This window comes from Chelonoidis abingdonii, chromosome 7 (genome assembly GCF_003597395.2).
Source record: "Chelonoidis abingdonii isolate Lonesome George chromosome 7, CheloAbing_2.0, whole genome shotgun sequence".
NCBI lineage: Eukaryota > Metazoa > Chordata > Testudines > Testudinidae > Chelonoidis > Chelonoidis abingdonii.
The window spans coordinates 81,690,716-81,709,224 of record NC_133775.1 but is presented as its reverse complement, the minus strand read 5'-3'; the positions used below and the strand labels follow the sequence as shown (position 1 = coordinate 81,709,224).

Sequence of the window (18,509 nt, the reverse complement as noted above, 5' to 3'; positions counted from 1 at the left end):
TGTATGGGTTACACATGCACTTGTGGATAGGGACTGGCTGTTCTTGTTTCTGTGAGGCACCAAAGTTGCTTTGGGTACTCAATAAGTAATAATGAATAAGCATATAAGAATGGCCATACTGAATCAGACCAACTGTCCATCTAGCTCAGTATCCTGTCTTCTGACAGTAACAAATGCCAGGTGCTTCAGAGGGAATGAACAGACCAGGCAATCATCAAGTGATCTAGCCCCTGTCATCCATTCCCAGCTTTTGGCAATCAGTGTGCATGACAAATTGGTGATATTCAAGAAATAAGAAGCTGTGTGGGATGGACAACTAAACCCCTTATGCCCTGTGCTCTCTGCACTGGTTAACTGTTTGTTCAAAATCCAGGTTCAGATGCTGGTTATGAGGTCCAATTTCAAGTGTTGGTGAAGGACCTGATTATTTGAGAAGCCATCACTTGCCTCCATCTTTCACCATGACTGGTAAGTCTGGCTGAGGTACTTCTGTTATCAGGTATGTGCTAATGCTTTTTGGAACTGGCAATGGAATGTTTTCAACAGAGGCCTCTTGCTTGAATTATATAAGTCCTTGGATGATTCACAGGGAGAGTTTGGTGTGGGCAGGTTTCATTTGTTCAGCAGGCTTTTAATTGAGGCTTTTAAACTGTGCCTTGGATTGAATCTTTTATACAGCAGCTCTTTATATGCCTGTGTAACACAGCAAAATCATGAGATTGCAACAATAATATCCATAGAAAATTGGCCAATTATATTAAAACATTCAGGCATCCAAGAAGATAGATAGATATCTAAGTGTGTATATGAAAACAAAGCCATAATATATGCAGCTGTTTATTATTCACACATGCTTTGTTTCGGGGGTAGATGGAAGGGGAATTTTTTGCTTGGGCTGTGTGTTATTTGTTTACCAATATGTATAGGATGAACAAAACTGTATGCTCTATTTTGATTTTTTAAATAAAAGTTATAAACATAAAACAATTCAATAAATGCTCCATACAGAGGGAAGCAGAATAATATATTTTTTAGCCAGGAGGCAGAGTCACCTAATGGACAGGAGACCAAGTTAGATGTTCTGAGATCTGACCTGACTATGGGGATCTGTACTCTAGTGTATTATACAGAGTTCTAGAAGCCCTAGGTCAAAATGCTCAAAAGTCTCAAATTTCAGGTTGGGCCCCCAAAATGAAATGGACACTTTTGAAAATTTTGGCAGCTATGTTCTAATTTGGTCCTCTTAATTCCATTCCCTCTGTAGGTAAAATACCGTTCATTTGGGGGATCTAAACTGCTTTACGTAAAATATATAAGCTGTGGTTAGAGTAGACTGAAACCGCTTTTGTTGCACTGGCTGAGGAGTGGGATGAACTTTAGAACAGGGAGCTGTGCTTCCCATCCACCCTCTGCCAATGTTCTTTAACTCTGCAATAAAAATGCAAATTATTAGAGGTAGGGCTGAGAGTGTCGCCTATTATTAAAGTTGCCCCACACTTCCTATTACAAGACCATGTTTTTCAGTTCCTTACAACTTTGCCAAACTTCAGCCGTTTGCGGGGATGAAATGTGAAATCCTGGGTGTCTGCCTCACTGCATTTTTTTTGGAAAATTTCAGCCAGAACTGTTAATTTCAGCCAGAACTGTTAACAAAGGTGGTGGGGGGGGGGGGGAATCTTGCTTTCTTCATGTTAAACATTCTGGTGACCTTTTCTTTTAGCAGCTCTGGTGCACCCATGGCTTGGAACAGGGACTTGAAATTTGCCAGGTGATTGGCCTTTGGATTAGGGATGTGCCTGTTGCCATGCTTATGAAAATCAACCAAATGTGGCCAAATTATAACCCTTTGAAAAATATGCAGGATGCACATGCTCAGTAGAGACTGCGCATGCTCCAGCTGTGTCTGGGCAGGACTTTTCCTACAATTGCTGATCTGGGCTGCTGCAGACTCTCCTGGGCCCTGGCACCACTTTACATCTGCTAAGTGCTTTATGATCATTTTCTGATTAATCCTCACAACACTCATGAGAAGTAGGTAAATTGTTTTATCTCTAGTTCACTGGTGGGCAAACAGACATAGGAAGACAAAAAGTGACTTGCCCAAGGTCCACCAAGGGGATAATGTCAACAACAACAATAAAAGCCAGGAGTTCTTGGCTCCCAGTCATAGGATGGTCTTCTCCCCCGCACTTACATTTAATTCTTCTGGGAGAAAAGAATGCTCTTGGGGAAGGATTATTAAGGCAATAAAGGGTACAATTCTATACAGCGAAGCCATTTCTCCCCAGCCTATGTGTGTGAATTGGTGCAACAGTGACATTTACAGTGATGTAGCACCTAGGTTAAGGCTCACATAGATGAACCCCAGGGCACAAAATGAGCAGCATCTTCAAGAAATCAGAGCAGCACATCATTACCAGATACTGTACTATACAGGCTTATTGAGCAGGGAGCAATCAACACAGGGGCCTGTGGTGGGAACATCAGAGGCAGGAAGTGATTAATATTTAAAACTTGCCAGAAAATACAGATTTGAGATAGAAACTGCTAAAAGTCTAACTAAGGCTTAAGGAAAGGGGAATGTTTTCCTTCAAATGAAAATGTTTGTAAAAGTTCATATTTTTAGAGTCATGAGTTTAGCTGAAGATGCAGAATGGAAATATCCCTCCTGTTTGCCAGAAGCTGGGAATGAGCCACAGAGGATGGATCACTTGATGATTACCTGTTCTAATCATTCCCTCTGGGACACCTGGCACTGGCCACTGTCAGAAGACAGGATACTGGGCTAGATGGACCTTTGGTCTGACCCAGCAGGGCCATTCTTATGTTCTGTTCTTAACATATTTTCATACGTATTCATAAGATTATCTCCTAAAAGTTATCCCCTTAAGCCTTTTCTAGATTCCTTCCAACATTATGTTTAATCCTAGTTCTGTTGGATACTGACTTCACCTATGTCTGGATTGTCTTCACCCACGTCTTTTGTCAGCTGTAGGACTCTCCTCTTGAGAAAAGAACTGTGCAATATGAGGACCAGAGGTGGAAGTAAGCCGGTATGGGCAGGTAAGACATACTGGTAAGAAAGTGGCCACCAGTACGGGCTGGTGTACTGCTGACGTTAAAGCGCTGCCATGGTAGTGTGTTAAGCACCATACCGGCAGGGCCACTGATGGGGTGCAAAAGGGGCAGCTGGGGGGGGGTCCCTGGGGTCTTGCAATTTAAAAGGGCCCAGGGCTCCTGGCAGCGTCTGGAGCCTCGGGCCCTTTAAATTGCAGCCAGAGCCCCGGACGGCGCTAGCCTGGCAGTGCTGAAGGGCTGGCTGGGGGAGTCAACCCCGCCCCTTCTGCCTGAGGCCCAGCCCCTTCCGGGAGCCCAGAGCCGCCCCCTACCACCTTGCCCAGGACCCCAGCTGTCTTGCGTATTGGTAAAGTTCTTTTAAGTTACTTTCATCTCTGATGAGGACTGAAAAAGTTATGCATTCATTTTTCTGAATAGTATGATTTCCACAGTTTCTGGCCTTCAGACAGAAATGACTTGTTAGAAATCCGAGTTTGTTACTGCTGATGCGGTCTTGTGATTCCCATCAATAATACATATAGTGATAAAAAAATCCAAAGAATTATGATCAAGCAAAACAATACCTGTTAGTGCAGGTCAAGTAAATAGAACTGCATTTTCACAATTTTGAAAAAGGAATGACAATGTTTAGAAAAGAATGGGGCAGTTTGCACAAAGAAATCTGACCAAAAGCATACCGTGAACATTTTCGTTTTGAAAATGGTACTTGAAAAAAAGATATTTTTCCATGAAAATTTCTTTTGCTCAACAAGTCATCAGAAAAATCTTTGATGGAATTTTTTTGACTAGCTCTAATCCCCTGGAGATTTATGTTAAAAGAGGGCTGACCCTGACGTGGTAACTCAGATCTAATCCCACCAAAGTCAATGGTGTTAAACCAGCATGCAATCAGAATTGGTGTGAACGTATCAAAACAGATTTAGATGATGACATTCTTTTAAAAAAATCTATAATTCTGGAATATTAACCCAGTAGATTTAAATTTTTGTGCTATTCAGCTATTTTTCTCATTGCTTGTATGGAAGTATGATATCTGTCACCAGTCAACAATTTCGGCAGTAATCAATGTAAACTGTGTGTATCTCTGCCCTATTATATTACACGCCACTTTTGTACGAAACTTTTTTTCTAGGAAGTCTAGGACTTTTTGACAGCCTCACTGTAATAGATTTTATTTTGGAATATTGTTCTTTGCTGTTTTCTTTCTTGCAGGTCAGTCTCCCATAGATTTAATGGAGTTTAATATCAAAGGAATCATAATAGTTCATCTAGTCTGACCTCCTGTGTATTACTGGTCATTAGATTTCACCCTGCTGTCCATTGGTTGAACCGGGTAACTTGGGTTAGAATTAAGCAATCCAACCTTTGGGAGGCCAAACTGTGGTGTACCACAGGCAGAGAATAGGAAAGACTGAGGTGCAACCAATGATCAAGGCCCCTGCAATGGCAAGGAATTAAGAGATTCATAAATTCTAAGGTCAGAAAGGACCACAGTGATCATTTACTCTGCCTGCCTACATAAGACAGGTCAGAGAACTTTCCCAAAGTAATGCCTAGAGTGTATTTTTTTAATTAAAAAACCACCGATCTTTATTTAAAAATTGCCAGTAGCGGGAGAATCCACCACAAACCTTGCTAAAGGTGGGATTTGGTAGGCTAGGCCCAAATGACCCTCGCAGATGATCTGTGTGCCATGCTGCAGAGGAAGGCAAAAAAACTCAAAGGTCCCTGCCACTCTGACCTGGAGGAAAATTTCTTTCCAGAATCCAAATCTGGCTACCCTGAGAATCAGCTGAACATCTAAGAAAGAGGACCTCACGTGGACAGGTCATGTTAGCAAAGATCTGCAGGGTCAGATCAGTATCTGTATTCTTATTAGCAGGGATAAAATAAAGAGGAAATCAAGGGAGAGCAATTGCCCTACCTATGCTAAAAGCACAGGTAGCACTTCCTCCACTCTCCTTGTGATTTGAGACAGCATTGTCCTCCCTTCTCTGAGTTAGTATTGCCAATCCTAAATATTTAAAAATCATGAGCCAGCTCCCCCCAGATCATGAGAGTTTTAATGTAATACATTGGGGGGTTCTAATTCTTTTCCTTCTGACCTCTGAGGGTCTAGCACATCCTTGGGCCACCTTTTCCAGCTTATCTCTACAACTAACAAGGCTAGAAACATTGTTTAAATAAATGAAAACTAAGATTCTCACCTAATCCCAGGACTCCAGGAGCCGGGCTGAAGGAAACAGATTTTGCAAGACTTGTACTAAAATCACAACAGTTCACAACAGTGGTTTCTGGAGCTGACCTGAGGGTGGCTTGCTTTTAAGTCCCACTGTTTGTGTACTTTTTCTACATTGGCCGAGAACACCTTGAGACCATTGTGTACAACAATGCCACCTAGGGGCATGCACTGCACAGTGCAGATGGGCCCCACTTGCTAGAGTGGCGTTTCTCAAACTGGGGGTCCTGACCCAAAAGGGGGTCACAAGGCTATTGTAGAGGGAGGGTCATGGTATTGCACTGCCTTCAGAGCTGGGTGTCTGGAGAGCGATGGTTGCTGGCTAGGTGCCCAGCTCTGAAGGCAGTGCTACTGCCAGAAGCAGTGCAGAAGAAAGAGTGGCATGGCATGGGACGGGGAGGGAGTGGGGGGGGGTGGGGCTCATCATTTTTTTTTTTGGGGGGTGGGGCTCAGCACAGCCTGAAATATTTTCAAAGGGTGAGCCCAGTAAAAAAAAGTTTGAGAACCCTTGTGCTAGAGCGTTGTGCACTGGTTCTCCAGGCCCCTGCCCAGGAGAAACTCCTCTGGCACAGCAAGGGACAAGTAGAGGGGAGAACAAGCCTTTCTGCTGGTCAGCAGCATGTGGAGGAGTGAGGTAGGCCAAAGTTGCTGAGCATCCTCTGAACCAGTCCCTCAGTTCTGGAGCCCTTGGCATGTTAGGACAGAGAAGGGGAATTTTGGGGTGAGCAGCCAGCCAGAATCCCAGCAATATGATAGTGTTGGGGCTGGAGAGGAAGATATTGAATTGGGGGAGGAGTTTTATTTTTGTTTATTTAAATGTGCTGGGAAAAGGCAAGCTACCAACTCAAGTGATTTTAGCCCTTTGAATGTTCCCTGGCCAGAATCTACTCCTAGGCTTTAAATATGTTGGTCTTTCTCTCCTCTGAAGGCAGGCCTAGGGTTGCTAGGTGCCTGGTTTCCAAATGGAATGCCTCTTGGAAAAGGACCCTGGCGGCTCCAGTCGGCACTATCGACTGGGCCATTAAAAGTCCGGTCAGCAGCGCAGCGGAGGCCCAAGGCTGTGTTGAGCCAAGCAAGGTTAGGTTCGGGTCGGGGCAGGAAATTTGGAAGAACCACTGAGAGGAGCCTGCCCCATTGGGAAGAGCAACTGAAGGGAGCCCACTCTATGAGAAAAAGCACCTCAGGAAGGTGAGTGAACCCTAACGCTGGGCATAGTTGTAAGACTAGGGAGTGAAAGGGAGGTGCAGGCACCAGAACTCATTAGGGAAGCCCAGGCCTCAGCAGAGGAGGGGGTAGGTTGGGCAGGTGAAGAAGCCAGGTGAAGACTCACCCATACAGCAATCACAGAGGGTGCATGACATGGGAGTGGGACCTCACTCCCTGCACCCAGATATGATCTTGCTAATCACTGCTTGATGTCCATTTCCTAAAGCTCATGAATCTTTCCCCCTAATTATACTTAGACGAGAGGGAAAAAAACGAAGGTTGGGCTCCATTAGAAAAAAATCTTGGGGGGAAGGAATGGAGAAAATGGTAAGAAAAATAAATGTGGAGAAAGTTGTAGAGTGACCATATTTCCCAAAGAGAAAACAGGGCACCACATGGGGCTGGCCCTAGCTGCTCGCCCGAGCCCACTGCCTCACGCGAGGCTGGCGTCATTGTTTGCCTGAGCCCTTCCTGCCCCCTGTGCAAGGCTAGGGCTGGTGTTGCTGCTCGCCTGAGCCCTGTCTCCTCTCCCTCCCCCATGCAGGGCTGGCATCTCCACTTACACACACCCCCCCCCGCATATTCTTCTGCACCCCACTTTTTTGACAAAAGTGGGCATTTGTCCCATTTGCTCTTGCCAATTTGATCAAGTTGGCAAGAGCAAATGGGACAAATGTCCCCTTTTGCCAAAAAAAGGCCAAGACAGGGTTTAAAAAAGGGATTGTCCTAGCCAAAACGAGATGTGTGGTCACCCTAGAAAGATAGTTTCTTTGGGCCCAGTCCTGCAAAGTGCTGAGCACCTTCCCCTGTTAACTATCCCTTGCAGGGTCAAGCTCTTTTTCAGCTTAATCCACTGACCTCTGCAAAAGTGGTAAATTGTAGGCCAGATTGGTAGAGTTTAATGAAACAGAGTACTCAAAATCCATAACCAATGATAAGTGTAAGTGCTATGGTGCCTAGCTGATTTAGCCAAGCATAAAACTGTGGGAAGGAAGCAGGTGTCAACTCACAGTGCTGAGGTTAAAATTTGAATAAAATCAGGTCATGAAGTTATAGCTTCGTATATTTTAAGGCCAGAAGGGACCATTGTGGTCATCGCATCTGATCTCTTGCATAAAACAGGCCATAGGACATCCCTGAATTCATTCCTTATCCTACGCATACTGTTGACATATGCTGAGTAATACATTCACCATCCTTTCCCACAATTCAGCTACCTTTAGTTACAAAGAGTTCTGTGGCACCTTATAGACTAACAGGAGCATAAGCTTTCATGGGTGAATACCCACTTCGTCAGATGCAGGTAGTGGAAATTTCCAGAGGCAGGTATAAATATGCAGGCAAGAATCAGTCTAGAGATAACAAGATTAGTTCAGTCAGGTACGATGAGGTCCTTTAGTTGTAACACTTTGATAATATTCTATCAAATCAAAAGTTGACTCACACTATTACAAGTAAATAAAGTAAGCAATAATCAGTATATTGCTGTTTTACCTTTTACTTACTTTTAAATTGCAGAGGGCACCTTGGGCTAGTATGTTTCATCCTGGGTAGTAGGCTTAATCCTCAGATTTGTTAAGTGTTGGAGAATAAAATGTAAATTTGAAGGGTTTGTAAAATGTTCCTAAGTGCTATTGGGACAACTAAGAAAAATAATCAAAAGGTGATTAGGGTTGGGGTTATGTTAGCCAGTGAGCAACCATTCAGTCAATAAGCATATTATTTCTAATGTCAGCTAATAAAAGTCACACAATCTTAGTCTGGCAATGAAATGGAAGCAGAAAAGCTACTTTAAAAAGAATATCCAAGCAATTCATGGACCATCTGTCCCCTCTCTCTAGGTATGTTTACTATGCTCAGTGTAGTATTCGGTTCCAGCACAAGCACTTCTCGTGGAAAGACACAGTCGTCCTCAAAGACACAACCATTCAAGGTCATTGAGCTAAATATTTTTGGTGCCACAGTCTCCTAGTCCTTCCGTAATTCTGACACCTTACTTACTTGGTTTGTTGTAGCACTGCTGTGCTAAGCACTGTACAACACGCCCCTCCCTGTAACCTCTCCCCCACAAATAGTTCCTGCCACAAAGGACTTACAATCTATGGTCACTAGCAATATTTAGCAACAATGCTGTAGCAGCAAATTTAAAATAGGTGATTAATGTACATTGGCGTTTTGAGCGGGTCCATGTTACTCCCTGGTTGACTGCAACCCATTCTGAAGCCTCAACTTGCATTAGTAAGTGTTGTTGTGGTCCATAAATGCTCAACGCCATCCATGGGTGGTTGTGCGCACACGCATGCCCACTATATTCTTTGCATACTCTAACCACTAGAGGAAAACAAAGCCACTCTGTTAACATGATTTACACAAGAGGTATTTCTTGCATTTTTTTACATGACTACTATAATGAGAAAATGTACAGTAGAAACTGGGAGATGCAGGCCAGATTCTGTGGAAGAGACTTGCCTTGAAGTTCCCCTCCTAATCATTCTATGTGATGAAGGGGCTCCATGGAAAAAGTAGTACATCTGTAAGCAAACATCTGACTCTAATGGGAATTGGGTCAGGATCTGTGAATGGGTGGTAATATTTTACTATATTTTTAATGTGGTGTACAGCAGTGTGTGTGTGTGTGAACTATAAAAATGATTGGATAGCTGTGTTCACTCAGGGTTTGTAGGGCTCATGTGACATTCCGTATTCTGAATGTATTTTAACTTTCACAGTAGAACTCTGCCATCTTATCACAACACGCTTGATGTGTGTGAATGATCTGCGCCTTCTGTTAGAGCAAGAACAGTACTTATTTTTGTTAGCAAGCAGCCAAGAACAGATGACTTAAGCTATACTGCTTGCCTAGCATGGCTGTTTTCTTAAATGCTCACTTTCAGTGCTAGTCTTTTAACCCACTTTTTTGAGGCTCATCTGTGCTGTTGCTGTGACTGCAAGACTGGGAACTAGGTTAACAAAATAATACTGGGACATGAGTGTCTAGGACAGACTAATCAGAAAATGGGAAAGGATGTCACCTAGATAACGTCACATAAGTCTTGCAAAATAATCAGTTTTTGAAAGCTCTGACTGACCGATTTGGGTTCCTTTGACCTTATCCTGACCTAGTTGATTTCACTGGCTTTCCTACTGTCAAGGTTTTTCCCCCACTTTGAACTTTAGGGTTCAAGAAGTGGGGACCTGCATGATCACTTTTAAGCTTAATTACTAGCTTAAATCTGGTACGCTGCCACCAGCCAGCATTTAGTGTCTGGCACACTTTCTGTTCCCGCAAAACCTTCCCTGGCGAACCCAGACCCAAACCCCTTGGGTCTTAAAACAAGGAGAAATTAACCATCTCCCTCCTTTTCCCCCCAGACTTTCCCCTCCCTGGGTTGCCCTGAGAGGCTTCACACCGATCCAAACTCCTTGGATCTTAAAACAAGGAGGAATTAACCATCCCCCCTCCTATCCCTGGTGAGTTCAGACTCAATCCCTTGTATTTAAAACATGGAAAAATCCATCAGGTTCTTAAAAAGAAAGGTTTTAATTAAAGAATGAACAAAGTCAAAGTTATCTCTGTTAAAAATCAGGGCTCGAAATGCTTTACAGGGTACTCAGAATCATATTAGACGTAGGGGACCCCCACCACAGCCTTAGATTTCAACAGTTACAGGCAACCAGAGGTAAAAATCCTTCCAGCAAAAAGACACATTTACAAGTTGAGAAAACAAACATAAGACTAATCCGCCTTGCCTGGCTACTACTTACAATTTTGAAACATGAAAGACTGATTCAGAAAGATTTGGAGAACCTGGAATGATGTCCCATCCCTCTAAGTCCCGAGATCGAACAACGAACCAAACAAAAAGCACAAACAAAGAGTTCCCTCCACCAAGCTTTGAAAGTATCTTGTCCCCCTATTGGTCCTCTGGTCAGGTGTCAGCCAGGTTTACTGAGCTTCTTAACTCTTTACAGGTAAAAGAGACATTAATCCTTAACCAGCTGTTTATGACACCTACTCTGTGTTATCATAAACACCACGTTATGGTTCAACCTGTTTCTATTTCAATCATGTCTCTCATTGTTTGGAAAATCATGAAGATTTGGTGATTTAGGACCATATTGTATCTCTGCGATCACAGGCTACAGGGATCCAGAGGATGCCAACCTTGGGTGGTCCCGGCATGAGCAGTGCCACCTCCACAGCAACATATCCCCGCCTTCCCTCCCCCCTACAGAAGGCCCTAAGTGGGAGTCAGGATCTGTGTGGAGAGGGCCTGGGGCCAGGGAAACATCACTCACTGTCATCTCATGCACCTTTCATGGGTAATCTTACACTGCTCCACTTTGTCCCTCTGTGCCACTGAACTCCCTCTCCAGTGGGGAAACCCCTGTCAGCAAGGGCTCATACTGACAGCATGATGGAAGGGGCAGAGGCGTGGTGACTGTGCCAGAGTGACTTCATGTCTCTGGATTCATGAAAATCTCTGGCAGCTGCTGATTTTGGTGGCAGATCTCTGTGCACAAGGGGGAGGGGCAATCTTGAGTAGGTCCTGTGAGTGCTACTATAATGTAAATGTTACTACTATGGCTTCTTTGGTGGGGCACATGCAGCCTCTTTATGCCCAAAGAATGTGATGGAAACTCCAAGAGGGGAAAATTTTCCAGCCCTTATGCATTGGAGTTGCCTGTACAAGAAGTTATGTTGTTGCTATGACCAAAGTTGTGTATGTTCTCATTGCAATACTTCAGCTACCTCCCTGGTAAAAGAGACATGAAGTGGCCAGACCATGATACCCAAAATACACAGTCGAGAGAAATAATCTGCATCACACCACAGGATATGTTATGATCTTCCATAACCCAACACTTTATTTAAAAATTACATCACAATGAGAGTCTGTTAATAAAATACACTAATTCACACCAGTCTTTTTTTTTTTTTCAGGGTTAGCATCTTTCTTCACTTTATTAAAAACTCAATAGTGTTAAAAAAATAACTACTGCATTGTACCTACAGCAGCTGATATCTACTGTAACAGGTAGGTTACAGAGGAAACTTCCAGAGCTAATTAACACTTCAGTTAAACTCATATTTTTGGCACCATTAATTTTTTTTAATTAAACCAAGCAAAGTACTTCCATATTAAGCCAGTAAAATCACTGATCTGAAACATGGCAGTGATTGTCATGCAACTGCTGTCTAGAAATGTGTAAAAATGCTTCTTTTGGTTTAAAAAAAATAGGACTTCTGAATTATTTGTATGTCACAGCACTTGACTGTGATTACAGAAGAGGGCCTGCCCTACTGTACTGTAGCTATTATCATTTTGCTGTGAAGTTTTGGTTTACACGTCAGTCTGCGGTTCATTTAAGCGGCCATTGATGGCTTTTTTGCCTTTGGTAACAGAGTCAGAATTTAAAAATCTGTCAGAAGATTGGGAGGTGGGGATAGAGGGAGGAGGGGAGGAAACATTATTTTCTCTCAGTCATGCTGCTGTTTGGATGAAACCATTGGCTACAATTTCAATTTTCGGGGAAAGCAATGCCACACAATGCTTTGGTGGTTTACTGGCAGCGAATTATCCATCTTACTAATGAGACTTTAAAACATTAAGAGCGCTGAAGCACTGCTATTCACTGGTCAAGTCTTGATTTGTCGTCCCTGAAATGATGGCTAACTGCATCTACAAAAATACATTGAGAAAGAATGTATCATTAAGAATAGTGGATTTGTACCAGGGCCATGTTTATACAAGCGTGTGCAGTTAGTTGCTTTTGCAAATTTTTAGAATCTACAGATTGGGGGGCAGGGAGGTTTTTTTTTTTTTAACTTTATAGACTACAGCTGCTTCTAGCGTCACATATTATCACTCGAAATGAAATGAAACCTATGCTATATATAACCGGGTTTTTTTCTGGCTCCTTAACTGTACTATTTCAATCAGTTTTTGGCACGTTAAGTAGTGATTGTTTTATGTTTCACTGATTGCAGGCTCCATTGTACTAGTATTTATTCTGAAAGACGTCTATTGTATCACTCAGTCCCCTCCTGCCCAAATTACTCTGGGAAACAAACAGGAACGCTGACTACACTGTTATGGATAAAAAAGGTTTTAATTAGAATAAGGCCTGTAAGCATCTTAGAGCTACTGGTTCCAAAAAAGGACAAAGATTTACATTGTAACTGCTATAGTGCCTGTTTTTTTCCTGAGGGGAATGTAAATTTGTACTGGCTATGACAGAAATCTGTTTCATGCCCTTTTTTTTTTCTTTAAAGCCTCATTCAGGGAAAAGCACTAATTATTTACTTTTTTTTTTTAAACTGATGAGCTCTCTTTCTGCCCCTGCTCTTAAAGGGCCTGATCCATTCCATTGACTTCAATGGGCACTGGATCAGGACAAAACTTCAGGGCGTAAGCTCTGTCTTAGCTGTTTCTCACAAACATACTCATTGAAGAAAGGACCACTATACTCAGTACCCTTGCAGGGAGAAAGAGAGAGAAATTACTTAAGGAAACAATGGAACAGTAATTGACAGGGAGGTTTGAAATTCATGGTAATAGAACACTTCAAGGATTCTGTAATGTAATGAATGTCCCTAACAGGTGACCCTGGCAAAAACCCCAACACCCTAAGGGTAAAAATCACCTCTCAGATTCGCACTGAGAATCTGTCATCTACATGGATCTCTGCTGCATATTCAGAATTCATTCTGCACACACAGTTCCTGTTAAAGTCAATGGGAGTCCTGCGGGAGGAACAAGTGCAGAATATACAATAGTGCAGGTGAAAACGTTTTTAGCGTGGATCAGTCAATCTGTACAGTGGAAAGCAAGAGCAAAACTATGTGGAAATATCAAGAGTCTCCTTAAGAACAGATGGCATCTCTGTTAAGGTGGGACAGACAGCAGACCTATAGGAATTCCACATGCGTATAGTGCAACTTACACTAATTTGAGAAGTAGCAGGTGGAGAAGCAGCATGTTGGCCACGTACCATACAGTGTGTATTAATAGGCAACTGTGGCAAGCAGTAAAATTTTGGCTGAAATAACTGAAAATGGGAATAAAGTACAATATATCAGCAAGGGACATTCTGGTTCTTGGGATATTTTCACTCTCTTTTAAAATGGATTTATACATTAACTTTGAAAGCTGCAGTGTCTAGGTTTGCCAAACTTCATTGTAGTGTATTCCCCACATTTAATATACAAAAAAGAACTCAATGCTGAGAGCAGTGAGGCATAAACCTGGGAAATAACACAGGAAGGGTAAGTAGTAGTTAGTATGTGCTTAATTGGAGTCACTTAGCACTTATTTTTGCCTTTTTGGACAAAAACTTTCCAAACTGTGTTTACCACATTCTCTCCCCTACTTCCTTTTGATAGAGTTGTCCGTGATACAGAGATACAGTCACTCAAGAATATACTGGGAAGACAGATAAAAATACAAAATACAAAACAAAAATGCATTATATTATTATAGTACTTGAATAATGGAGTCAATGTCAGACTTAGGCTACTGCCAGACTGATGTACTTTTTGGGGAACTGGTTCAAGAGTATCAAGCTGAGGCACTGTACAGGAACCAAACACAACTAGCATCATTAGGCAAGGGTAAGAATCGTGAGGGAGACTTTTTCAGGGTGCACAGATAGAAGAGATGGCTGTCAGATGTGAGAATGTGCTTTCCTATTGTACCCACCAGAACTTCGGAGAATATTTTTTTCAGTCTGTATCTATCGTTTTGTGGCAGGTCCTTGAAATATCTTCACATTTGGCCATCGTGCATGCTTATAAACTTACCCCATTTCTCCTTTTGTTAGGCTATGATTTCTTTATTTTTTAAAAACATTTTTAATTTTTTTAACAACTGTTAAAAAAGTTTTATGGTAAAAATAACTCACTATATGATACATATACCCGAAATGGTGTGATACTTTATATAATAAAAGATGAAAATATTCACTTTCCATAATAAAAATAAGTTCTATTTTTTGTTTATTTTACAATATACTTAATATTCTTTTCTTCTTCTTCCTCACGCTGAAAGTAAATAGTCCCATTTTGAGAGCACTTCTGAGTCGATTAAAGTGGCAAGAGACTGGAGAATGGCTTATAAGCATTTTGAGCAGCCGCATTCCACATGCCTCTCCAGTTCTTCCATGAAGGAGGATCCATCCACACACTGAAAGATATATTTCCGTCTTTTGCTCCGGAGGGGAACGCAACACTGCCCATTACTGCAACTGCCACGACATTCCATCTGGGGAATTTTGGAGGCAGTGACACACGAGCTGTAGCCATGCTGCTTATGGATCACTTCTCGGACAATCTCCCCCTGGCAAAGATTCTCTGTTAAGACAATGGAGAGTGTAGAGATAGGTTTGTAGAAGATTATAATTTAGAGACGCTCTCTCATAAGGGACAGTATTATGAACATAGAAATTTGGAAAAGTGCCCTGGAGGCAGGGGTTGGGAACACTGCATGGCTGCGCACAGCAGTTCACCAGAGATGTTCCCCAGTTTGTGTTATTAAAGTGTTATTCCTTTCTTATTCGCTGGCTTGTTACTTAATGAATCCCAAGATCATTAGAGAGAGGAAGGCTGGGGAAGGTAATAATTATCTTGTAACCCTCTCCCCACCAAACAGGCCTGTGCATATACTGACATTTATTTTATTAAAGGCAAACAACAGTGCACAGGGTCTCCATTCTCTATTGGTATAAAATGCTATCAGGACAGAATAGTACTCTCTTTGTGCAGGTATGTAGTTATACAAGGCATTGTAGACTCAGGCCTGTTGCCTTCAACAGAATTGGACATGTTTTAACAAACTATAGTTATTTAAGCTTCCAACATCCCTGTAAAGTATATATTATTCCCATATTAGATGGAAAATGGAAAAATATATTAATAGTAAAACCGTTATTAGCCATGGGAATGTTTAATGGCATGAAACTTACATTTGAAACACTTAAGCTCCCTCGAGCCACGGATACAAATCTTGGTAAGGTCGATTTGTCCTTATAGCCTTTCAGATTAGATATATGGAGTTCCATGCAGTGTGCTCTGTGTAGGTCGTTAGAGGAGACCCTCAAATCCAACATTCAGCTTACTCTGTATGAACTTTAATAATCTAGGGTTTGCTCGAGTATACTGGGCAATATTTCCTGTCCTAACCTATTGTGCAGTCACTGTGCAGCAGTCAGATTCATGGAATTTGCAGACTGTGATCCTTTCAGATGAAAGCTGCTACCTAAATAAAACCTTAAGGGCCAAACTGTTGCTTTTGTGGGGGAACAAAGGAAGGACTAGAAGACTGAGTTATCACTTTCTGAGTTTGTAATAGGCAGGGCCGGTGCAAGGAAGTTTCGCGCCCTAGGCGAAACTTCCACCTTGCACCCCCCCAGCCGTGCAGCAGCTCCTCGCCCTGAAGTGTGCTCCCAGTCCCCACGGAAGCTCCCCACCCCTTGGCCCGAGGAGCACTGCGGTACTTCCCCACCCCAGCTCACCTCTGTTCCGCGTCCTCCCCGAGCACGCTGTCCTGCTCTAATTCTCCTCCCAGGCTTGCAGCGCCAAACAGCTGATTGGCGCCCCAAGCCTGGGAGGTGGGAGAAGTGAAGTAGCAACTGCGCAGTGGAACTCCCAGGCTGCCAGTGGCACGCTGACCCAGGCATGGGTGGCAAGTCTGTAGAAATTTTGGTGGTGCCCAGAACCTGCCCCCCCAAACTCCACCCCCACTTGCCTAAGGCTCTGGGAGGGGTTTGGGGGGGGGAGCTCTGGGGTGCAGGTCCTGAGCTGGGGATTAGGGTGCAGGAGGGGTGCAGGCTTTGGGATGGAGTTTGGGTGCTGGGTGCAGGCTCCGGGCTGGGGCAGGAGGTAGGTGTGCAGGAGGGGATGAGGGGTGCAAGGCTTGGGGGCAGTTGGGTGCAGCTGGGGGGGGGGTGTTAGGAAGAGTGAGGGGTGCAGCTCTGGAGGTGGAGATTTGGGGGGGGAAGGAGTGTTGGGAAAGCGGGAGGTGGGTGCACGCTCTGGGAGGGAGTGCATGCTACTGGAGGGATTGGGGATATGGAAAGGAGTGCAGGCGGAGGAGGGTTGGGGCTGAGGATGAGGGATACTTGGATGCAAGGATGGGGCTCAGGCTAATAGGGCAGAAGGGCGGGTGGGATGAAGGTCGTGGGGCTAGGATCGGGGGTTTCAGTGATAGTGGGGTGCTCAGGCTGAGACAGGAGGATAGGAGTGCAGGGAGATGAGGTTGGGCTGCGGATGAGTGGGTTCATGCTGCAATCGGGGCTCGGGATGGGAACAGCATAGGCGTGCAGAGGATGAGGGTTGGGCTGAGGATGATGGGTTCATAGATTCGGGGGGGGGCTGAGGGCTGGGGAAGAGGATTAGGGTGCAGGGGGATGAGGATTTGGGTTGAGGATGAGGGGTTTGTGATGTGGGGGGGCTCAGGGCTGAGACAGAGGATTAGGGTGCAGGGAGATGAGGGTTGGGGCTGAGGATGAGGGGTTCATGCTGCACGGGAGGCTCAGGGCTGGGGAACAGCATTAGGGTGCAGGAGGATGAGGGTTGGGGCTGAGGATGAGGGGTTCATGATGCGAGGGTGGGGGCTGAGGGCTGGGGAAGAGGATTAGGGTGCAGGGGGATGAGGATTTGGGTTGAGGATGAGGGGTTTGTGATGTGGGGGGCTCAGGGCTGAGACAGAGGATTAGGGTGCAGGGAGATGAGGGTTGGGGCTGAGGATGAGGGGTTCATGCTGCAGGGGGGGCTCAGGGCTGGGGAACAGCATTAGGGTGCAGGAGGATGAGGGTTGGGGCTGAGGATGAGGGGTTCATGATGCGGGAGGGCTCAGAGCTGGGGCATAGGCTCAGGGTGCAGGGGAATGAGGGTTGGGGCTGAGGATGAGGGGTTCATGATGCGGGGGGGCTGAGGGCTGGGGAAGAGGATTAGGGTGCAGGGGGATGAGGATTGGGGTTGAGGATGAGGGGTTCATGATGTGGGGGGGCTCAGGGCTGAGGCAGAAGATTAGGGTGTGGGGGGCTAAGGGGTTTGCGGTGTTGGAGAGACTCAAGGCGAGGGCGGAAGCACAAGGTAAGGGCAGCCTGCCCTGCCAGGAGGAGATGGGGGGCACTGGGACCCTGGGGCAGCAGACAGTAGTTCTGCAGGGAGAGGCTCTACTCCAGCAACAGAAGCAGGCAGGGGAGACACGCTGCGCTGCTTTCTGTGAGGCACGGACGTGGTGGGGCGTGGGGGGGGGAGACCCGCGGGGGGTCAGGGCCCGATCCAGGCAGGGCCGGGGGAGAGACTGAGCTCCAAATATTGCTGGAGCAGGGCCCCCAGCCCTGAATATTGCTGGTGCTTGAGCACTGCAAACATATAGAACCTGCCCCCTATAAACTCTGGGCTGCTGGCTGCAGCAGCGGTGCACTGACCCAGGGGACACCCTGGGCTGCCCGCTGCCGATGCCGCCGGCAGCTCAGAGTCTCTCTTGATCCCAGCAGCAGCGGCCACTCAACCACTTAAAAAAAATTTGAGGGCGCTGCTTTTTGGAGCCCCCAAATCTTGGTGCCCTAGGCAACCACCTAGTCCACCTAAATGGTTGCACCGGCCCTGGTAATAGGCCATTTAATTTGGGGGCAAAACAGATGTGGAACAGACATGGGCCTTGGCCTCCCCAGAAGGCCAATAGGAATATAGGAAAAGCTAAGAATTTTCCTCGAGACCCAATTTCAAACCTATACAGCTCAGGAGAGGGAAGGAATGAGAGCAACTCACATTACTTATCCTACACAGCATGGTTCCTATAGGAGCAGTGCTTCCTGGGAATTCTGCCTTTGCCTTTCTGAACTTCCCCATCCTGGATGTGTTTCAGTGTTGGCAGGACCGGCGCTAGGGTTTCTGGCGCCCTAGGCGCCGGGACATTTCACTGCCCCGCGCGCGGGTCTCGCGGCTCCCTGACCCGGGGGGTGGGGGGGGCCCTAG

At 44.9% G+C, this 18,509-nt stretch overlaps 1 protein-coding gene across 1 annotated transcript in view; it reads right to left on the bottom strand.

Annotated features, from left to right (window-relative positions):
- Window positions 1-11,362: 11,362 nt before the first annotated feature.
- The window catches only part of SLIT3 (slit guidance ligand 3), an 811,806-nt gene continuing 804,659 nt past the window's right edge, over window positions 11,363-18,509 (bottom strand). The window contains exon 36 of the mRNA XM_075068072.1: window positions 11,363-14,876. Within this exon, the coding sequence (XP_074924173.1) occupies window positions 14,638-14,876 (239 nt within the window). The 3' untranslated portion in view covers window positions 11,363-14,637. The remainder of the gene's footprint in view (window positions 14,877-18,509) is intronic.